The sequence below is a fragment of the Magnolia sinica genome, chromosome 3, assembly GCF_029962835.1.
Source record: "Magnolia sinica isolate HGM2019 chromosome 3, MsV1, whole genome shotgun sequence".
Lineage (NCBI taxonomy): Eukaryota > Viridiplantae > Streptophyta > Magnoliopsida > Magnoliales > Magnoliaceae > Magnolia > Magnolia sinica.
Genome location: NC_080575.1, coordinates 92,510,944 through 92,535,133, shown reverse-complemented (window position 1 = coordinate 92,535,133; position 24,190 = coordinate 92,510,944). Strand labels below are relative to the sequence as shown.

The following is a 24,190-nucleotide window of genomic DNA, read 5'->3' as shown; positions in this document are numbered from 1 at the left end:
CGAAAAATACGCGCAACCCAGTCAAAGACCGCGCCTTTTAACTCAAATCCTCCAACCGCCGATATGTTACCCTCTTTCGCACATTTCAAAGGCTCCTGTCTTCTCTTTGCCGCAAGAGAGAGAAAAAAAGAAGCGGTTGGAGAAATCTTCTCCAACGCCATTCATTTTCCCAGCATTCTCTCTCATACGACTCGATCCTCTCCCAAAATCTCTCTCTTCTACCCCTTTCTGTTCTCTGCTCTCTCCCTCTCTCCCTCCATGCTGTAATCTACTCCTGGTCTCGATCGGAAGAGGGTTTCCAGGAGAACTCTTTCGACCGTCCATCATCTCTCCTAACCCTAATTTCGTTCGAAACCAAGGACTTCTCAACGCTCTCCTCAATTCCCTTCTCGAAACGGATTCTCAGACCTCAATTTCGTTCTAAATCTCTTAAGCAAAAGAGGTTCCGACGTCAAAGTCTAAAATCAGCTTTTTTAATTGCATGATCTGAATCAGGGGATGGCCTTTTAGTAAATTTTTTCTGAAAATCGGGGTTGAATTTGAGATCCTGACCATGGAAATCGCCGCGCAGTTGAAGCGAGGGATCTCCCGTCAGTTCTCGACTGGGTCCATGAGGAAGAGCGGCAAGTTCAGCTTCAGGCGACAATCGTCCTTCGACCCGAGGCGCAACACGTTCCGTTTCAGCTTCGGGCGGCAGTCCTCACTCGATCCGAACCGTCGGAGCCCAGCTCAGGATGAGCTGTCGGTGCCGGAGAACCTCGACACGACGATGCAGCTGCTGTTCTTGGCGTGCCGGGGGGATGTGCAAGGTGTGGAGGATTTGTTGAACGAGGGCATTGATGTAAATAATATTGATTTGGATGGGCGGACTGCTCTGCATATCGCGGCCTGCGAGGGGCATGTCGATGTAGTGAAGCTGTTATTGACTCGGAAGGCCAACATTGATGCCAGAGATCGGTGGGGGAGTACGGTAAATTTCAGATTCTTACTTCATTATTGGCCGAACCTTGTTGTTTTACATAAGTTCTCCTTCTCCGAAATTTCTCAGCACAGGAATTTCTTTGGATATTTTAAGATTTTCATGTTTTTCTTGCAATATAATTGGGAAATATTGCTGAATAAAATTTTAAAATTGTGGATAAGCGTATACTGAATTAGTTTTAGGGAATTTTAACTAAAAAATGCCTACTTAATATAGATATTACATTCGGGTACCTTTGGCCAAAAAGGTTTTTAATAAACTACCTCATTAATTTAAGTAATTATCATTGGAACACCTTCTGTTAGAGTTCTTAATGGTCAGCCATGAGAGCCAAAGGGTGGCTTGGATGGGGCTCTTGTAATGATGTTTATGTGAAATCTACCTTGACAACTATGTGCGTCACCCATGTTAGGCAAAAAGCCCAAAAATATTCCCATACAATTTGGAAATAGTGTACATGGTCATGTCACCCTCCAAACTGTTTCCCTTGGTGTGGCTCACATGAATCATGGATTGGCATGATGTTTTGGCCCCAATCCTAAATTTTGATTTGGCATCTAATGGTTGGAGTGAATTTCATATAATTGTCGCAGTGGACCCTGTAAATATCAAGGGCGGATGCTCTCTCCTAACCGTTTCCTTTGGTGTGGCCCACTTGAAGCATAGATCAGCCTGATTTTTTTTGCACTGGCCCTATCATGGGATTACAGATTTGATAATTGGCGTGGATCCCACATATACATCAAGGTGGACCCATAAAAGACCAACGGTGGTGTCCTTGAAATTCCCTTTAAATCTCTGTTTTTATGGAACAGTTGGTAGAGCCACTACCTCCTTGATTTATTTTTGGGGTTCCACGTTGTTGTTTATTTGAAATCGACTCCAACCATCATATGTGTGATCCAAGGTTGGGCCTGAGCCAAAAACTTAGGCTGACCGTGATTCAGATGGGCCACACCAAAGGAAACAATTGGGAAAGAGATGTCCACTCTTGATTTTTACAGGGCATGCCATGATGATTGTATGAAATTCACTCCAACGTTACTTGCCAAACCAAAATTCACTCCTGGGGCCAAAAAAAATCAGGCCCCATCAATGTTTCGGGTGGACCACACCAATGTAAATAGTTTATAGGGTAAGCGTTGCCTTGTATACTGATTCCAATTATATGGTCCACCTGAATCATGGATGTTGCTGATTTTTTGTCCTTGGGCCTAACACGGGGTGATGCACATGGTGGTTAGTTGGATTTCACACAAACATCATGTGGGGACCACCTGAGTAGCAGATTCTTTCACTCATACGGCTGACCCCAAGCATAATTATTTAAATTAATAGGGTAGCTTATTGAAAATCTTTTTTTAAAGAAAGGTACTAGAAGGTAAATTCCATATTAAGTAGTTAATTTTCATAGAATTCATTATTTTAACTTCTAAATATATATATATATATATATATATATATATATATATATATTGTTAAAATTACGACAATTTCATGATAAAATTGTGAGGGTTTTTTTTTTTTTTTAAATTTTAAATATATGCCAATATTCTAAAACCTCATGATATTATTGTGAAAAAAAAAATGTCATTTAATCAATGGTCCACGTATTTTCAAAATCTCGGAGATATTTGTCACAATGGTTGCTTGTGCCATGGGACAAATCTGGGCAATTTCTCAGCTTAATAATCTCTAAAGAGATGTTTAAAAAAATTTACGTTTTTCTTTTGATATTATTGGGAAAATCTTGCTTAAAACAAAACATTTAAAATATTTATTTTAAATTGATAAATGATTTTAAAAATTAAAAATTATAGGTAAAATATATTAATTTACTTTAAAATAAATTTTACGATAATTTTGTGTTAATTTCACAGAAAAATTATGTAGAATTAAAAATTGGCGACATCTTGAATATCTTATGATATAATCGCGAGACTATCATTTGATGAAAATTTGGCAATAATGTTGTGAGATTTACAAAATCTTAGAGGCATTTATCGCATTGCATACAGGTATAGTTTGAGATCTCAATCCAGATTAATTTAATGGAAAATTGCGTCACTTAGAACAGAATGGTTTCAATGGCTATGTATGCATTTTAATGATTGTATAAACTTCTTTTCCATTTTGTTTAGTTTTTCTTGGGTCTACTACAAAAAAATAAAAATAAAAATGAAGAGTTTTTGCATGTAGCCTCTCCTTTTTTGTTGTACTAATATTTACCCCTTGCCTTTTGTGTATTTATAAAGATCCTCTACCTTTTCCTAAGTTATACAAAAAGCTCCTATTCCATCACCACTATCCCTCATGAATTAATATACATTAGTTTAGAGAGGAGAAGAAGACTTATACACGTGTCCTATACAACAAAGAGGAGTTACTTGATATATGTTGGTGAAGTATCGAAACCATACTCACATGCTCATCCATGGTGATTCAGTTTATTAGGGCTTGTTTGGGAACATGGAATCGAAATCCTGAATTTCTAATCTTACATTGAACTCTTGGATTTTCAGTTTTGTTTGGCAGCATGGATTTTTGGATTCCTAAACTTTAGAAATTATGTTTGATAGCCTGAATTTTGACTCTTGGATCCCTAAAATTATTTTGTGGTATATTTACAAGACAATGAATATGGTGAATTAAATTGCCTCAATTATTCTAAATATTCTTTAGCTTGTATTGTTGCTTATTTCTGTTTTAATCATTCATAAAATGTCCACCGATGTTGTCAGATGTCTTCAATTTGATTGGACCATGGGTCTGTCGATGCCATCGATAGACCACTTGATCCCATCGAGTGCCTGTCGATCCCATCGATAGACCACTCGATCATATCGAGAAAATCCCATTTTTTCCCCCTATGCTCGTTAGACAATTTTTGGGGTATTCTTTGATCCCATTGAAGGTGGCTTCGATCCCATCGACACGCCTCGATGGTTGTCTATCGACAAAATTGCGTGATTTTGCAGAAGTGCGTATTTTGTTTCCTAATTCGGCTGTAACACTATATAAACTGGTGTAATCAAGATTAGAGCAAGGGTAAGACATTCCTAAGGTGTTCTAGGGCAAAGATAGGGTTTTGCAAAAGGATTTTGAGGGTTTTTCAGATCAGTAAATCCATCCATCTCTTGTAATTTGTATTTCATAGTGGATTCGCTGTTGCTTTGTACTGTGGTTTTTTCCAACAGCGGTTTTTCCACGTAAATTTATGTGCTCTTTGTGTGCTTTGTCTGCGTTTGATTTTCTCTTGTTTGATTCGAATTTGGGGTTTGCTTCTGTGATTCCCCAACAAGTGGGTTTCGAGTTTGAATCTGAAACATGTCGTTGAAGAAATCAAATGTGAAGTATGAAACGGAGAAGTTCATTGGGAAAAACAACTTTGAACTATGGAAGGTGTGTTAAGGGAGGCCTTTAAATTCAGCAAGAGTTGCAACATGCAGTCCTTGGTGTAGAGAACTGCGCAACGTCTATGAGCAATGAAGAGTGGGAAGAGTTAAATGAAAGAGTGAAAACCTTAGTCCAACTATGTTTAGTGGATGATGTCCTTTATAATATCCTTGATTAAAATACCATAATAGGACTTTGGAAGAAGTTAGATAGCTTGTACACAACGAAATCATTGTCGAATCATTTGTATCTGAAAAAATAATTTTATAATCTGAAGATGGCGGAAGGGTCGGATTTTATTGATCACATCAATGCGTTTAATCAATTCTTTTTAAATTGATGGGTGTGGAAGTGAAGATTGACGAAGAAGTTCAAGCCATAATTTTGTTGAAATCTCTTCCAGAGTCTTACGATAGCTTTGTAGACGTTATGTGCCACAATAGATATACCATTGATGTCGAGACTCATCTCAGTCCTTCAGTTGAGGGTGTTGAGAAAGAAGGACAGCGACACAAGGTCATTTACGGATGTGTTTGTAGGAGAAGGGAAACTCGTCGTGTTTATGGTCCAAGTCTAAGGGCAAAGGAAATATAAAGTGCTGGAACTGTGGAAGACAATGGTATATAAAGAAGGATTGTCAGAATCCTAAAGCACAAAAGGGAGATAAAGCTAATGAAGCACCAAAGGAGGCCAACGCAACAGAATCGAATGAGAATGTAGGCATTAGTGATGTTCTGACTGCATCCAAATCCAGCTATCTTAGCGATGAGTGAATTTTATATACGGGAGCATCATACCACATGACCTCTCATTGGGATTGGTTCACCACATACAACGAGCGTGACAATGGCTAGGTGTTTATGGACAATGATGTTGCCTGTAAGGTCGTTGGAATTATATAGTGAGCGTCAATATATTTGATGGGATGGAACATATTTTGACAGATGTGAGACACGCACCTGACGTACGGAAGAATATAATCTCTTTGGGAGCTCTCAAGGTAATTGAGTGTAAATTCACCAGTTTTGAAGGTTTCAAAGAGAGCACTCGTAGTGATGAAAGCACAATGGAATGATAACCTTTACAGGTTGATCGATAATACTGTATCGGGTGAGTTTGTAACATCAGTGGCGGAATCCATGTTGGAACGTTTGTGGCATGTACATCTAGGACATACGAGCAAGTGCAGCATAAAGGTACTTTCTGATCGTTCATTGATTCCTGCATTTAGAAGTGTTGATTTTGATATATGTGAGCACTGTAATATGGTAAACATTCAAGGTTATCTTTTAAATCTAGAAAGCATATTAGTAAGTGTACTCTAGATTATGTGCATTCTAATGTATGGGGGCCCATTACCTATAGTTTCTGGAAAGGGGTCATCGTTCTTTGTATCATTCAAAGATAACTACTCTAGAAAAGTTTAGGTGTACTTTATGAAATACGAATCTGATGTTTTCGATACCTTCCAAGTGTGAAAGGTGATGGTGAAAAAATAGTCAGGGCGGAAGTTGAAAGTTTTGAGGACAAATAATAGAGGTGAATTTACTTCAAAAGAATTTAACTAGTTTTGTAAAGATGAGGGTATCATACAGCATAACACAATCGGGCATACACCAGAGCAGAACGGTGTAACATAACGGATGAATCAGACTCTCTTAGTGAGAGCTCGAAGCATGTTGAGTAATGCTGGATTAGGCAAGGAGCTATGGATTGAGGTCGTTAACCTGGCTTGTTACTTAGTGAATTGGTCTTCGTCTACGCCGATCGGTTGTAAAATTCCAGAAGAAGTGTGGAGTGATCATGAAGTTGGTTACTCAGGGCCGCTAGTATTTGATTGTGATACTTACTTTCATGTACAATCTGTTGAGAGATAAGCTAAACCAAAGGGCGAAGAAGTGTATCTTTGTTGGCTATGTTGATGGTGTGAAGAGATACTGGCTGTTTGACTAGGTCAGACAGAAGATCACGAGTAGCCATGACGTTAGATTTGACGTGGATTCCTTGTTCCATAAGGATGAACACAAGGAATATAAAAATCAGCAGTGATTGATGTTGAAATTGACAAGGGTGAAACACAGTATGAAGCTGAGCTGTAACAAGAGGTACAGGTGGAGTAGCCACCCGTGAGGAGAAATCTACCTAGAGATTGCAGGTTATCGACGAGATACAAAGATGACTTGAACATTGCATTTGCCCTTATCACGAATAAGGGGGATCTGTCTACCTTATAGGAAGCATTAGATGACCCAGATGTTGAGAAGTGGATGGTGGTGATGTAAGAGGAGATGGACTCTCTATGCAAAAATGAGATGTGGGAATTGGTGGAGCTTCCCATTGGGAATAAAGCAATCTAGTCCAAGTGGATTTACAAGAAAAAAAACAGTATAGGTACAAAGGCAAGATTGGTTGCGAAAGGGTATGCATAGAAAGAGGGTGTCAACTTCAGCGAGATTTTCGTGCTAATGGTCAAGCATGTATCTATCAAATCTGTGTTGGCGGTGCTTGCTCAATACAATATGGAACTGGAACTGGAATAGATGGCTGTTAAGATTGTTTTTCTCTATGGAGAATTGGAAGAACAGATCTATATGAAGTAATCAGGGGGTTCGAAGAAAATGGGTCAGAGAATAATGTTTATAGATAAAGGAGGTCGTTGTATGGCCTAAAACAGTTGCCCAGATGGTGGTACAAGAAATTTAATACTTTCACGGTGAGTTAGTTGTTCAATAAGAATGAATATGATCATTGTGTCTACTTTAAGACACTAAGCGATGGAGGATTCATTCTATTGGTATTATATGTTGATGTCATGCTTATCGCCTATTAAAGCATGTCTGAGATTAATATATTGAAGACTCAGCTATCAAGGACATTTGAAATGAAGGATCTGAGGGATGCAAAGAGGATTCTCGGCATAGACATGCACAGAGAGGGAGAGGAGCAGGTTATAGTAATCTCAGGCGGGGTACCTTGATAAGGTATTGGTGAAGTTTGGGATGGACAAGCTTAAGCTAGTTAGCACACCCCATGTTGCTTACTTTAGACTTTCTTTAGAGCGATGTCCCATTATAGATGAAGAAAAATAGGTTATGTCTCGTGTGTCCTATTCGAGCGCAGTTGGTAGTTTAATGTATGTCATGGTCTCTATGAGACCGAATATTTCACATGCAGTCGATGTTGTGAGCAGATACATGTCAAGCCTCGACAAACAACATTGGGAAGCGGTGAAATGACTACTTTGTTATCTACGAGGTACAATAGACTACATATTGCCATTTTAGAAATCAAAGGAAAAATTGGAAGGCTATGTAGATTTAGATTACATAGGGAATGTGGATAACATAAGTTTAACTTCTGGTTACTTGCTTGTACTAGCGGGTGGAGCGATCGGTTGGATGTCGAACCTTTAGTCTGTGGTTATCCTTTTCACAACCGAAGTTTAATATATGGTGGTGACAAAAGCTTTCAATAAAAGTGTTTAGTTGAGATGAATGATGAACGAACTCGAGTTTTAGCAGGAGGCCGTGCCAGTTAATTGTGACAATGAAAGCACGATCAATTTGGCGAAAAATTCGGTTTACCGTTCTCATACTAAACATATTGATGTTCGTCATCATTTTATTCGATATGTGCTCGAGGAAGGCGACGTGACTCTTGGGAAGATCCATATGAGTGTCAATCCGACGAATATGCTTGTAAATGTGGTTCCTACAGAGAAGTTCCGATTTTGTTTGACTTCTTCTGGTCTAGCGAAAAGTTGATGAAGACGGAGTGTGCACGAGAAGCAACGATAATAGTGGAGCTATGGTGGAGGCGATTAGAGATAGAGTTGTGGTTCATGATGATTGAAGCCATGGTGGAGATTGTTGTCAGATGTCTTCAATCTAATTGGAACAGGGGTCTATCGATACCATTAATAGACCACTCTATCTCGTCGAGCATCTATCAATCCCATTTATAGACTACTGGATCATATCAAGAAAATCCCGTTTTCCCCACTATGCTTACTGGATAGTTTTTGGGGTATTCTTTGATCCTATCGAAGGTGGCTTTGATCTCATCGACATGCCTTGATGGCTGTCGGTCCTATCGAAGGTCCTGTCGACAGAATTGCGTGATTTTGTAGAAGTGCATATTTTGTTTCATAATTCAGTTGTAACTCTATATAAGCAGGAGTAATTAGGATTAGGGTAAGGCTAAGACGTTCCTGAGGTGTTCTAAGACAAAGCTAAGGTTTTCCCAAAGGGATTTTGAGGGTTTTTTGGATCGGTAAGTCCATCTATCTCTTGTAATTTGTACGTAATAGTGGATTCGTTGTTGCTTTGTCCCGCGATTTTTTCCTGAAGGGTTTTTCCACGTAAATTCGTGTTTGCGTTTGATTGTATCTTGTTTGATTTGAATTTGGGGTTTGATTCCGCGATTCACCAACAACCGATTTGTCACTTGTCATTATCTCTTCATTGTGGATTTTGTGTTATGATCAATCTCTAGTTGGTCCTAACAATTAGAGGTTTTAATTGGAGTTGTGTCTGTGCCATGTTCACACAGGCCATGTGCATGGGTACATATATTATTCTCTACCTGAGTATCAAAAAATTTCTCATTTTTCTTTTAGGTAACTTAGGTGGTTGGCAACCCCTTTGCTTGTACCATTGCTTTTCTGTTTTAGCCCTGAAAACTGATAAAATCCTCACTTCCCTTTGAATTTTCCTAATCTATCCGTTTATCAATTGGGCCACACATGCACAAAGAAATAAACATTTTAGAGGAAGGAAACCAATGTTTTGCAATCAAGATAGGTGCTTGCCTAACCAAAGGATTAGAATGGCATAGTCAAAAGATATAACATACGCACATGTAAAGTCAGTTCAGGCCGGTTGGGTTGGGCTAAAATGACTTGAGCCAAGCGCAACTCAAAACTTGATTGGGCCATGCATGCAAGGCCCAAGCCCAGCCCATGGGCCATGCTCGTAGGTCCAAGCCCAGCCCAAAGCCGAGTCAGGCTCATTGGGTTGGGTGGGTTACCTGGCCCATTGCCACCCTTAACCCGGGTTAACAACGTAAAGTCCCAATTCCATAGTTCTAACTCCTAAGACTATTACTTGTGTGAAGAATGATTAGAGAGGCGACTCACACCCAGATCCATAGCTCAAGTGGTAGACTGAGTGAAAGATACCTTGTTTCAACACTGAGGTCTTGGTATCGATTCCCTAGTGGGGGTGGCTAACAGTGAAGTGTGAACTGACAGTGGGTGTACTAAAAAGCTAAACAAAAAAAAAAAAAGAAAAAAAAAAGAAAAAAAAAGAAAGAGGGAGAGGCAACTCAGAACACAAGTGCCAAATTTGCACATATATGTGATAACCACACCATCCATCAGATGAGGCCCATCTTGAATGTGCTGAAAACCAGAACTTTGGATGGTTTACTCAACAACTGGGCCTAGATTTATGCAAAAAGTAGCCCGACAGGCCCATAAATTATCTATTACAAGATAGAGATCATACAAGAAAAATGGACATGAAACGAAGGGTCAAAGGCCTGCAGTGTGTAGATTACATGCATGTCATATTGTCCCACTTCACATAATTGCAATGCAAACAAAACAATAGCATTTTTCTTCTCTCTGACTTGGTTGTAGACCTGTATGATAGGCATATGATTGTTTTCCTTTTAGACTTGTTTGTGACTGCGTGGGTCTTCCTAGGATCAGCAGTTGATCCTTGGGACCTGTGGACTAATGGCCCCTTCCCTTGTAGGAGCTAGACTTATATGGAAGGCTTCCCCTTCCCACTGCCTTTTCTTTTGTTTGTAGGGGCATTAGGCACTGGCTTTCTGAACACCATGGTAAGGAGACTCGATCTGGGCCATGTCTCATGAGAGCAGGTACACTACCAACTTGGGTGCCAAGCTGGGTGTCACTTAGCCAGCTTTTGAGGAAGCTGGCATTAGTGGATCAATAGGATTTCTAGAGTGCTAATTGCCTTGGCAGATGCAGCAGTACTGGAGAGGATTTAATCCACGACAATTTCTTTGTAGCAAGTTAGGGTGAAGTTTTCCAATGTCAATTTACAATTAGAGGTTGGTTGTTGTAGTCTCCCTATGATGAAATTTCAAAGAACATAACCATTTGTATGTGGGAGGGTTTCTTTTGGGTAGATGCATCCTATCGACACTAAAGATTCAATTGAAGTGCGAGTTCCAGCTCTTTTAGAACATTTGTGTGTCTTCCAAGCTTCTTGTTCAAACTCTCTTATTATGACATCAGGCACTTCACCTAGCAATATCTAGTGGGTAAGCTGTAAGGCTGATGACTGTGGAGACACAGATTTCTGTACAGTGACCTTTCATCTAATATGCTCTTCCTAGTGTCTCATAACGTCATATTCTTTGTGAGAACGTAACAGCAAACTCCTAGGTGAGATGTTGTGTCTAAACCTGCTCTAAAGATCTGGACATCTATTCCAAATTTATTATTAGGTTGCCTCTGTTCTTCTAATCCCTCTGTAACTATTGCTACGTTTGTTAATGGAATTGTTATTAACAAAGAAATTCCCAAGTTGGCTAGTCATCTATTTTAGGGCCCATCTGAAATGTAACCCAAATGAATGGAGGGTAGGTTGTGCTGCATTTTTTCTAAAATCTAGTAAGCATTTATCTGGGAGGATGTCCCATATTCGCTTGTACCTCCCAACCTAAGGCAATGTTTTACACTTAAAATTGAAGTGTCATATACAAGCTTTTTGCCCGTTTTAGTTGTTTGGGTAACACAGTTTAAGAGGCTTTGGTTGTGTTTGTGCTGCTTACTGAATGGAGTGTAAGGATACCATCGGCTGGTTGGCTGGGACCATCTTGTCCTCTATTGTTGATCAAAGGGAATTTCTGTTTGCAATTTGGAAGTCATAGTCATCAGACATGAACCTCCATTTATGTCAAGCACACCTTAAAGTTTCCATTCTTCTGCATGACATTAATGTGAATACAATGGCAGCTAGGCCAGGAAACATCAAATTGGTGGGAGAAGCCATGCACTCACTGGAGATGATTTCATTCTGTGGTGACATGAGGGATTCATGGCTGGCTCATTTTTCATGGTTTTCTCCATTCTGTTTTGGTTAATGCATTTCTTATTACTAAATAGTCACCATATATGCACATATGCTATTAGGGCAAGCTGGGAACATAGCCTTAGACTGAAGTCCAAGTGTATTACCCCGTACCACGAAGTTGTATGGATTTGAACACACTTCCTGCATTGAGGTGTTTGTCTTTAACTAGGTATATGATTGTTGCAATCAGAAATTGAGAAGTCATAAATGTATTGTGCATTGTACCAGATTGCTTGCACGATTTGCATCTGGACCGAAACTCATACTTGAAGTTATATATGCTGCCAGCAATTTGGAAATGAATCAATTGCCCTGCTATTGAGCATGTTAGCTTCGTGTGGTCTTGGCTGTACAATAATAGTTTTTGGAGCCTAAGATCAACATTGCTGTAAGAAATGTGTTTTTTTTTTTCCATGCAAATTCACCACATTTTGTTGGGGTTGTAAATGGCCCAGGCCCAATCAAAATGAAAATTTGAATAGGGCCAGCCCTACAAGTTCAAAATCCATGCAGAAGCCAACCCAAGCCCTGGCTGTTGACATCCCTAAATTTTGTCGTTTTGGTGGTTGGCACAAGTTCATGGGGTTCTAGAGCCAACAGACTCATCATTTTGATCCGAACATTTATGATAGTACTCTTGTCATGACAGGCCGCCGCTGATGCAAAGTACTATGGAAATGTCGAAATTTACAATATCTTGAAAGCTCGAGGAGCCAAAGCTCCGGTATGATCTCATCCTTCACTGATTTTGAGGAAGGAATAGGTCAATATCATCTTGAAGATAACAGTCCGTTGAAGTCAAGTTTTTTAACCCTATTTATGTTTTCAGAAAACCAGGAAGACTCCTATGGTTGTTTCAAATCCTCGAGAAGTTCCAGAGTATGAGATTAATCCACTAGAGCTTCAGCTTCGCCGGTGTGATGGGATCTCAAAGGCATGTTCTTGTTTCCATCATGATCAGTAATTGATTGACATCATAAAAGCTTGCATGTCCAATTAATGTTTGGTCTGGTTTATATAGTTTTACTTTTCAAGGTTTTTGTTGCTCTCGGAAAACATGATTCTGTAAATTACAAGAAATCAAATAATGGTGGTGAAAATACTTGGCTTTTCTTTTTGAAAATCCTTATTTCTTCCATTAATAAATCTTGATTTATCAGAAGAAAAAAAAAATCCATATTGCATCGTGCATGTTTAAGTTAGAATTTGATAATAAGAGAAGGTTAGTTTGGACTTTGTAGGCATGGCAATCTTTTCAGTGTTGAACGGGGAAAATTATCAGATACTTTTGTAGCTGTTGGAAATGTTTGAGTGCCTTGGCCATAGTCTTTTAGATGGGTCTGATTCTTCTTGTGGATGCATTCCCATTGGCTTGCTACTAAGATGGATGCCCGTGTGTGAGTGCATGGCATTCCCCCAGCTCCATGGGGATGTTAGCAGTGTCCCAAAAACTTTTAAATGAAACATGGGACACCCAGTCATCTATCCAGACTACATTTGTTTGTAACCACTATATTGGGAGGTCATGATGCAAAAAATCACATTGATTGAATGATCTTAACCTTTGAATGTTGTTCACTTATTTTAAGGGTTCATTTTTTTTTTAATTTTATAGTAGGCCATAGAATGGTTGGTCAGGTTAGCATCATCTGACCATGTGCTTCTTTAGAATCAGAAGCAATCCCCGCAACCTATTGAATATATGTTTCAGGATGATTGGACCTTTTTCCCCCTGCTTGATTTCGACTGATCATTTTTCATGCTATTGATCAGAACGTTAGGATTATCTGATTGGTTGGATTTTCCCATGATGGTTGCCATTAACAGGATGGAACACATGGAAAATCTGGATCAGTGACAGATGTTTCATGTGTCATTTAAAATCTCTGCGATATTAGCAGTCCCCATTCTTGACAATATTATTTATGTCCACATGTGTTGGAAATGAAGATTCACATTATCTTTTCTTTCTGGCCCAGAAGATGGGGTGAAGAAACATAATTTTCCTACAAAGTGCCTGATGCATCATACATGACATTTATACATATCAGTTGTTGGTTAGAAATTACCTCATTTTTTGGCTATCAACGAGCATTTTCTTAAATATCAAACTGTAACTAAATTAGTAATGAGATATGCTCCAGTGTCTTGGATAGTCCCATCGATCTATCTGAACTGTCTATCAAGTCTAGAACACATTTCATGGATATCATACGAAAGTAGCACTGATCAGCCGAACCAATACATCCTTGATATTGCCTTATTTTCTATAGTCATACTTTTCCCATGCCATGGATGGGGATGGCTACGATTGCTGAACAAAAGCGATTCTTTAGAATGATAACCGATCCATGATGGGCCCTAACAAACAGACGGATCACATTGTTGATTGGACTTATTTTGTGTAAACAACCTTGACTGCCCATATTAAATGCCATTGTCAGGTTGGGATGATGTTTGCATGGTATTTTAATTCATGGTCAGATTTGGTAAACAGAAGCTTACAGTGCCCATGAAATGTGCTTTGGTCCTAATGAACAGTCTAGATCAATGGATTGGACTGTCTAAATGACCCAGTGCAACTAAGGAGCATCATAACTTAGTCTTCTGAGAGCTTGGGAGCATTTCTCATTATTTATTTGTTGAAAAGATTACTGGTTCTCATGTCTTAACTGCATCTCATAACATGGTCAGATTTGGGAAGCAGATGCTTTAAGACCCTTTTCATGAAAAGACATCTTCTTCCATGGTGTCTTTTCAACAATGGCATCCCTTCATTTCAAAATCAAATTATGCTTCCTCTACCAAGAGGCACACAATCACCAAAAGCCACAACCCTTTTCCCAAGATTTCTTTATATAAATTAAAAATTCCTTTTCTTCTTATTTTGAAAAAACCCAACAGTAACTTTGCTTCAGAAGAATTTAATTATGTTGCCCAAGAAAGGAAGAAGATGTACATGAACAATTCGAAATCAGAAATATAACTGTGTTGTGTGATGTTCATATCATATCACTCATGGCAAAATACAAAAACTTGAGAGCGCGTATGAATGCTCTCCTGTGTTCGTTTTTTGCTTCGGTGACTGGTATGATACTATGATTCTTACCTACGTAACATGTGCTCATTGTCTGTGGACAATTTGAAGACTTGTATGCATTGGGACAAATTCCAACCGAGATAGTCTTTTAAAGAACTTCACATGATATTTCAAAATGTTTAAAATAATTACATAGGCAAAATATATAAAATAGCAGAATATGGTATGCTGGATAAAACATTTGGTTCCCTCACAGAGGTCTTGGATTCAAAACGTCCCCTTCTTTTTCTGAAAAAGAACAGTTTACAGGTGACTGACTAAGTTCGAGAGTCACGTCGAGTTGACCGAGTCAGTGAACTGACTCGACGAGTCTCATCAATTTGACACAGTCTTGCTCAGGATCAAGTTTCTTACTGACTCGCCTTGAAACCTCATCAAGTTGACTTGGCTGCGAGTTGAGTCCCCGAGTTTTGATCCATGCGTATTCTAACTTGTGAATCAGTAGTAATAAATTAACAATGTGAAGCTTGAGGAGTATTTCTTTCTTTATGTGGATCCTCAGAATAGGATAATTACTGGTTTGATGCTTGTAGATACATTTGATTTCCTCTAAATGAGTTGTTAATGGATAGTTCTATTTATTTCCTTGGCAGGGCACATATCAAGTGGCCAAGTGGAATGGAACAAAAGTTTCTGTTAAGATACTTGATAAGGACTGCTACTCAGATCCAGATATCATGTACCAGCTAACCTTGTTTTTCCCTTCTTATTCTTGTTCTTCTTCTTCATCTATCTCTTTTTTTTTTTTCTTTTTTTTCTGGTCTCTCTGTGTGTGTGTGTGTTTTGCATGTTATTCTTATCCTGAACGAAGATATTCAAGGATGCCAGACTTTTTAATAGCCCAGGCAGTCAAATTTATATGTTTAATGTTGTTTCCACTTTTTCAAATCATCTTCTACATGGTGTGCAACTGAACTAGTGTGTGATGTTTCATTCAATGTGTAGACTTTCTGATTTTGATGCTAAAACTCTGTCCAATGCAAAATTCATATCAAAAGAAATGAACTGGGAGTTGCTCAAGTTTTTGAGGAAATAAATGTAGCTGCTACATGATTCAATTCCTCAAACTTAGTCCCTTATTTCCTGCAGTGCTTTTCCCGCCATCATGTTTCCCTCTTTATAAGTTATTTAATGTCAATATGTCATTGCCTTAGCATTTTAGATTCCTTGTTAAATTAAAGTCATTTATTAGTGCACCTTGGGGCAAAAGCAGCACCAGATTATTTTAGAAATGTTTATCGATTTATTCTACTTATCGTCGTCTGTTAGGATTTCATTCATTAACATGATAGCGTGTTTCACCATTCTTCCAAATGCATAATTGGTTGAGAGAATTGATTACAAAACCCTACCATTACTTAGCCATACAATATTGAGTTATATAAAAATTAGTATGCTGTAACTCGCTGATGTAAAATGCATTCAAGTGTATCAAACATATCAAACATCTGAATCGTAGATTCAAAACTTTGAACTGAAAATTCTAGTCGAGAAATTCCAAATTGATTTTTTATTTTTTGCAAGCATATCATCGCAAAGTGAGTGGATATTGGCACAAACTATTCCTAAGTTGGATGAGAGAGAAAAGACCTCCGGTCATGGGAACTCTTGTGCTCCATGCTGAAATATAAATCATTTAAAGCATGCCCTAAGCTTCATGGTATATGACCTTCGGGCAAGTACTTGAGTGATATTTTATGAGGTCAAACCTAACAGTTATTTGAAGAGCTATCTTTTTAGATGAAGACCCTCTAGGCATTGTTATCTATAAGTGTTTCTGTTAATTTTCAATTGTTTCTGATCTTTTATCAATTTGTTGATAAACCAAATGCACAGAGTCACTTGGCTGCAGTGAGTAGTTTTTCCCTCCCTCATGTCCTTTTTTTTTTGGGAACAGAAATGCTTTCAAAAATGAGCTGACATTGTTAGAAAAGGTTCGGCATCCTAATGTGGTTCAGTTTGTGGGAGCTGTTACTCAGAATATACCCATGATGATTGTTTCAGAGTACCATCCAAAAGTAAGCATCTTTGCATTCATATGGAAATTTTCTAATAGCACACTTGGTTGCTGCAGTCTGCTATAAAAGTTTGGTTGTCTGATTTGTGATCTAAAATTTTTATTTCTTTGAGTTGTCCCATAATTCCATTCTATTGCAGTTTTGCCATACATTTTTCTTGTTTACATCGATGTTGATAATACATATGGCATCACTTAAAATATTATTTCGAAGCCTGCATTGTCTAGGTAACATTTATGTATGTCATTAAACCATATGGATTCTTGTAATTTGGTGGATTTCAGGGAGATTTGGCAAATTACCTTCAAAAGAAAGGACGTCTACAGCCTTCTAAAGCTCTGAGATTTGCTCTTGATATTGCTAGGTAAGCTCGTAACTTGATATTTGGCCACCAACTGATTGTTTTTTAATTCAATAAATGTTCACACCCCAAGTATAGGGTTGTGATTGTGATGTAGTAATAAACTCGGTAAGACCGAGGTCGAATCCCAAGGGACTGAAACCGGTATGTAATCTGAAATTAAGTAGAATTAGAACTAGACTAAGATGAAATTTAAATCGAATGAACTTGAGGGAAAAATGTTGAAATATTTATCTAAAACTTAGAGAAATCAGAGGTAGGAAACTAGGGTGCCAAGGATCCATTTGTAGCAATTGGGAAGTTACCTAGCAATGATTCAAGGACACGACTGGAATCAAAGTCCTATCCAGTTGGTAAGAAGAGATTTGTCAGATCTTTGAACTTCTCATGGGTCTAATCATCAATAGATAAGAATGACGAAGATTTGGAAGTGATTCCGTCTCCTAACCATGCTCAGGAGACTATGACAAACAACAGCAATTTACCAATCTCACAGCCAATCATGAGAGAATTGTGAAATTTAGGAAGGGTTTCATCACTCAACCATGCCCATGAGACGATGGCGAACAACAGGGCCTCCTAAGTTCACAATCTCATAATGAAAAGAACATACTTGAAGCTATTGCAGATCTATTGTAATTTGAGTCACAATAAACCATTAAAAACTAAAAGTATTCCTTAATAATCAAACTAGAATCCATAAGAGTTTAATAACCATGAATCAAAGCAAAGCAATCATCCTAATTACGCTACAAGCTTCACCTCTTAGCCCTAGCTAAGAGGTTTAGCCAACCATAGTTTTGATTAACTAAAAACTCTCAAAAAATAATAAAAAGTAGGAGAAAAGAAGAAGAAAACTCCAAACTCTCTCTCTTTCCACATGCATGGCCTCCACGGCTGCCTGCCTGATGCTCACGGCTGCTCCACACTAAGATATGATGATCTTCTCTCTCTGCTCTCTTCTCTTTTTATAAAGCTGGTAGGTTGGTCGGTTCACGCAGGCAAGAGGCGGTGGAGAAAGCCCCTTACACAATCGAGAACTCCCTTGCGTAAGTTCTGTTATGCAGTCAAGAAGACGGTCTGAAAACACCCATTTTCGTTGCTTTCTTCTCAAAGAAATAGCGTCCCTTGGGAGTTGGGACGTTTTGGGGTGGCCTACATGATGAACGGATCAGATCTGCCGTTCGATCATGGCCATGATCGTGCAATAACCCCCAAACCGGTTGGTTTCGGACCATGAAACAGGGGTTGTGTAATAGGACTTACACTATGATGTTGGTGGGGCCCATGATCCACGTCTGTTGGGAAATCCATACTGCCCATTGTCTTCTACTCAAAATTTCAGTTGGGAAAGGGTTTTTTTGGCCATCCTTTGATTCGGCCCACGAAATCTGTAAAGCCATCGTCCGTCTTCTGTTTGAGCGGCTGGGATCCCATCCTTTTTATTTCTTTAAATTTCGTCACATAGGCCTTGGTAAGATGGGCCGTGGGATTCTAATGAACGGTTTGGATTGTCCATATGGACAATGGATGGGGCCCACAACTGCGAACCGACCATCTGCCTGCAGACGCTGTAAAAATGGAAATTTCCGTTTTTGACGAGAGAAGGTCGGTCAAACCGACTTTGACCCTTTCGTTTGGTCCGGTGCACAGCGGGTGTACACCCGCTATGTACACCAGCCACGTGAAGTGGGATCCACTGTGATGTTCTTTAGAAATCCGTTCCGTCCATCTCTTTTCTCATATCTTTTTAACTGTTGGGACCAAAATTTAGGCATATCCAGATTGCAGGTGGGCCCAAAATCCGGATTTTATGGGCTGATCTGTCCGTTGGGCCACTTCCTCAGCAATCCAATGGCTGAAATTTGATATGTACGGTTAATTTATGGTCCTCAGGCCATGTATGTAGTTTCGAGCCAAACGGATGGTAGGAACCTTGTGATCTTGTATTCTGGACGACTTTCAGGCCACTTGAATTTTAGTTTCTCGATTTTCTCGGATCTCTGGTGTGTAAATCCGTTGGTCTTGGTCCCCTGGGGCCCGTCCCTTGCCTTGGTGACTCATGAGCGTTAAATCCATGCTTTTAGCATCCTATTTCAATCCAAGCTTGTAAATACACCCTGCATCACAAACACGATTAAATCGGGCCGTTAAACAGTACCATGTTCGTAAATCTAAGCAATAACTGGGGTCTGATATGCAATATTTGACCCTCAACAATAAACCAATGTTTCTGGACAGTCCTTATAGGGAATGTATCACTTCCTTTTTGGTGTTACTATCTGTCATTTGTTGATTATGGAATTTGTGGAAATAATTATCTTAGAGTACTTGCATTGCTGGATGCAGCTATGATATGAGATGAAGCATGCTCTGAAATCCCACTAAAAGATTTAGAGCTTGCTTTTGGGTTTGGCTTGACCTTTTTTTATTTTTTTCCTTGAAAACTCAATCAACTACTAAAGACAAATACCAATGCCCCAACCGAGTTTTGTAAAGATTCCACAAGCTATGGCATGCAGGCACATGTTTGTTTCCTGCTTTTCTTTGCATTTTATTTAAGACAGGTCCATGAAACTGTTCATGGGCTTTCATATGATTTGTACTTGCCAATTAGCTTGACAATTCATGAACTTTCATTCACATGTGTGTCATTTAGTGCCTAGTGCATTTCAGTTCAAGATCATGTTTGTGCATGTTTGTTGATTTCACTTGCTGCGCCCCATAAAAACACAAGTGCATTATCATGTAGTGCATAGAACATTGGAGTTAGCATGAAATTTATGGTTATTTCACTAAGTTATTTATAGATAGTCATCCTACACATGCCTATTACATGGTCTAATTAGAGTACACTTCTGTTCAACACTTTTTTTTCGACTTTCTGATACACTTGTCTTCATATCCTCACTTCTATTCTTAACACTTTTTCCTACTTTCTGATTCACTCGTCTTTATAACCAGTCTATATTGACATGCATGTCGGTGTTCGCATTTAATTATTGGGTTCACATGAAAATCCTAATATCGTGCAGTTTATGATGGTTTCTTGCATGTTGGATGTTTTTTGTGTATCCAGGGGCATGAATTGTCTTCATGAATGCAAACCAGACCCCATTATCCACTGTGATTTAAAGCCAAAGTAAGACGACCAAATGCAAGAGAGAGTTAATTTCCATAGAGCAGTTAAGAGTTGAATTTAATTTGTACTCATTGGGGTGATGTACAGTTCTTGATTATTTGAAGTTTTGGTAAGGTGCCAGAAATATTTTGCTGGATAGTGGAGGCTTGCTGAAGGTAGCGGGTTTTGGTTTGATAAAGCTGTCAAAATTATCACCTGACAAAGCCAAACTAGCACAATCAGGGGCTTTCATAGACAGTTCAAGTAAGTTATTTTATCTGCCTCCTCCCTAACCTTAAAATCTACTGTCTTGTCAAATGTACCATCAATACACTGGAGTTGGTCATTTCCAGAATGCTCCATTTGATAGTTATTCTTCTTCCCATTAATAACATTTGAGGAATGAACTTGTGATTTTTAAGTATGTTATGCTACGATTTGAATTTTTGCTGTAATCATTGCACCCAGATGTTTGGATAATGATGGTTTCTTGTTTATAATAGGTTTATATGTGGCACCTGAGATTTACAAAGATGAGATATTTGACAAAAGTGTTGACACGTTCTCCTTTGGTCTCATTCTTTACGAGGTACATCTGGCTAATTTCACCTTTTCATTTAACATGTGTGGTTTCTCGATACCTTTTGCTGGTTAGTAATCAAAAAGAAAAAATCAAATATTTGAGCCACTAACTTTACTTAGTTCAGTATTTGTTAAATAACTGCCAAAAATGATGAGGTCATGTCTTTGGGACATCTGATTAAAATTTGAGGTATGGTTAAGAAGTTGTAGTAGAGAATCTCATTGTAACTGCTAAGTCCACACCACGCTATATCTTGATTCTTGACTGATTGAGATATTAAACCATAGGATCTAGATCTCATTTATAAATAGTAGCCACAGGCACGGTTGTGAATGTGGATCTGTTTCAGCCTGGTCCGACATGTGATATGGGCCTGAAACAACTTGGCCCAAAAATCAGTGGATGGTATGGGCCATGTCAATTGCCTGGATGCTTCTCATAGGTCTGTTTTTACCATTCTGTTGTTTTCCCTTCCTTTCTTTGTTTCAGCCTTCCAATTTTATAAGGTAAAAGACCATGTAGTTATGCACTTCTCAAAACACCATATAGAATGGCCTAATACACCGTGGAATGCCTATACAAAACTCAAATCCAATGATAGATTCTTTTGTTTTCCATTTTCCCCCTTCTGATCTTTTTCATAATTTTTTGGGCAAAAAGTAAAATAAAATAAAAGGTCGATCTGGCCCATATGAAAATGATTTTGGGCTAATGCCAATACACCCCCCAGAACTGATATTTAGAACCTTGGACATAGTTGATTAAAACCATGAGACAATAACATATGGGGCCGTTTGGCTCCCCCTGGAAAGGAACTTGTTTCCTTAGGTAATGCTCCCTAAGGGTGTTTGGAAAGACAGGGAAATGGATGTCCTTTCCAGCTTAATGGTCATATTTTGCTTCCCAGCTACTAGCTGGCTTGCAGGTTCCACTCTCCACAATTTTCTTTCCTAGTACTCAGGCTTTCTTTCTAAAATTTTAGTATCTAGAGGTAGCCAAACAACCCCTAATAACCACATGCAATTCAAGGGACACTAGTAGATGCTGGGTCAAATACTGCTGGTCTTTCTCCACACCATCTGAAGAGGAATTAGAAAGGCTGGGTCAAACACTGCTGGTCTTTCTCGACACCATCTCAAGAGGAATTAGAAAGGCTGTTTTAGTCCAACTGGAAAAGAACATAGCACGCGGCTTTCACCAGGTCTGGTTAAAATTAAATCAGATCAGAACTTGGAAGTCTCAGCATCCAAATGGGTCCATATTGCCCAACAGATGCACATAATGCAGACAATCTTTTCAGACTTGTTTTCCATCAGTCTATTTAATGTTTGTACTTGTTATGCAGATGATAGAAGGAGCAGCAGCCTTCCACCCCAAGTCTCCAGAAGAAGCAGCTAAAATGATTTGTTCAGAAGGGATGAGACCGCCTTTCAAGCTCAAATCAAGAAGCTATCCTCCGTCCCTCAAAGAGTAAGCTTTCTTCAAAACTGTTGAGTCTATAAAGTTGTAATCAAATGTGAGTTTTTGAGGTTGTCTTTTACAGTTGAGGGGTGTTGGATTCTCTGTAATAATGTTAATATTTTAGTAGCAGTACTTAAACGCCAGTAGCTCTTAGTAGATAAAGGTTAAGTAGCTCTTAGTAGATAAAGTGAACTAGACCATCGTCTGCTAGTTATAATCTGGTTACCTTTTGACAGCTGCTTGGAAGATAATCACAGGAAAGGGCTCCTGATGCTTAAGAAGTCAGTTAATTGAATCGTGATATGGTAATCAGTTTTTGGGAGTAGTCAATCTGAACCTAGAGGCCTGCCCACTGAAATTGGCCTGGCCCTGCCTGACTTATTCAACACTTTGGGCCAAGTACTGTCTAGTGGTGGCTGCGCCCTGGGAATGGTTCTTAGTTAGCTGTCAATCCCTGGTCATGTTACCTTTCAAAAAAAAAAAAAAAAAATCTCTCATGTACAACATCAATGAAATTTATTTTGTTCTAATCACTTCATCATCATCTAAGCCTCATACCATTTTTCTATAGAAAATAAACTGGAACGATGATTTCCTAGATGAATCATTGGACGGTACTTGTGTAGGTTGATTGAAGAATGTTGGAGTCCAGATTATGCATCGAGACCGACGTTTTCTGAGATTATCATGCGGCTGGACAAGATAGTGGCAAACTGCACCAAGCAAGGATGGTGGAAAGACACCTTCAAACTTCCTTGGTATGTATCTGCTTTTGGCCCATAAATATTTCCTATAAAAAACCCTTGCTCTAAGTTCTAAATGCAGGATATCTCCAATATTCTGCAAACAAGAGAGAGGACCCATTATGCTTATGCATTACAGTAAGCGTCTAATACTTATCAAAGAATGTTAAAAATGATAAGGTACTTTCCATGATGCGTCATGGAAAATGATATAATAGAGCCTTCTATACCGTAATGTTGTATGTATCCAGTCGACGGCCTTGTAGTATATGAAGTCACTTTTTCATGCACAATTCATGGGAAACCACCATGGCCTTAAGCAACAATTTGATCTATCTATTTGTTAGGGACAATCATGGAATGCTTGTGATTCTAAAGAATCACTTCTGTTAGGCAATCATAGCCATCCCATCCCTGGCTTGGAAAAAGGATGGCTATAGAAAATAAGACCAAATCAATGATGGATTGGATCAACCAATCACTGTGATTTTTTGCATGGCAGCCCATGAAATGTATTGTGAATTTATTGGAGAGTTCAGATCAGACAGAGAAATTACCCTCTTGAAATTCTGCTGCACATCTGGAACTTATTTTAAATTACCTGGATTCATATTTCTGCAGGAAATGAAGACAGGGAAATGAGTTCTGGAGCAAAAAAAAAAAAGAGAAAAAATGAGAAAAAATGAAAGAGAGAATGACTAGGAAAATCTCCATTGATGATTACAGGTTTTTTGGGAATGTATGTTATTGTACTAATTTGTATCAGAGGGGAAGCATGTTATTGTACTATTTTGTATTGGATGGAATAAAATATTCATGTAATAAACAAGGGTTAAATAAAAGAAAAGGTGGCGTTCTTTGCAAGGAACTGAACGAGCGGAAACCTTTATTTGGTGTGTGTGTGTGTGTGTGTGTGTGTGTGTGTGTGTGTGTATATATTTCTTATTTTATGTTCCCTTCCATGAGCATCTTTCATGGCTAGCTTCTGTGTGTGTGTGTGTGTATATATATTTCTTATTTTATGTTCCCTTCCATGAGCATCTTTCATGGCTAGCTTCTGCCAATTACACAATTCAGATCTTGTGTCAGAAATGTAAGATCAGCACTTGGGGGTGATGGTTAGTGTCATTGTACACGTGCCCAATTTGTAGTACATAAGGCATTTCTTTCTATGTCATAATCTGCATCATGCGTTTTATATAGGTCTCACCCTCATTGTTAACCGAGTGTTCATTAAAAATGGCTTTGAAGCTAGTGGTCAAATTAACTTGTTGCTTCCTACGTACACTTAGGACATGACTGTTTGTCCTGTTGCT

General features: G+C 38.7%; 1 protein-coding gene across 2 annotated transcripts; it reads left to right on the top strand.

Moving 5' to 3' along the window:
- LOC131240235 (integrin-linked protein kinase 1-like) lies at positions 1–23,742 on the top strand. 2 transcript variants are annotated; one of them, XM_058238365.1, is made up of 12 exons: positions 2–970; positions 12,137–12,211; positions 12,317–12,421; positions 15,181–15,266; positions 16,485–16,605; positions 16,890–16,969; positions 20,046–20,108; positions 20,230–20,351; positions 20,591–20,676; positions 22,016–22,140; positions 22,758–22,889; positions 23,496–23,742. In XM_058238365.1, the coding sequence occupies exons 1-12, from the start codon at positions 554–556 to the stop codon at positions 23,500–23,502; spliced, it is 1,419 nt and encodes a 472-aa protein (XP_058094348.1). In that variant the 5' UTR covers positions 2–553; the 3' UTR covers positions 23,503–23,742. The 2 variants fall into 2 exon arrangements, with proteins under 2 accessions (XP_058094349.1, XP_058094348.1); XM_058238366.1 differs by lacking the exons at positions 15,181–15,266; positions 16,485–16,605 and having other exon boundaries at positions 1–970.
- The last annotated feature ends 448 nt before the right edge of the window (positions 23,743–24,190 follow it).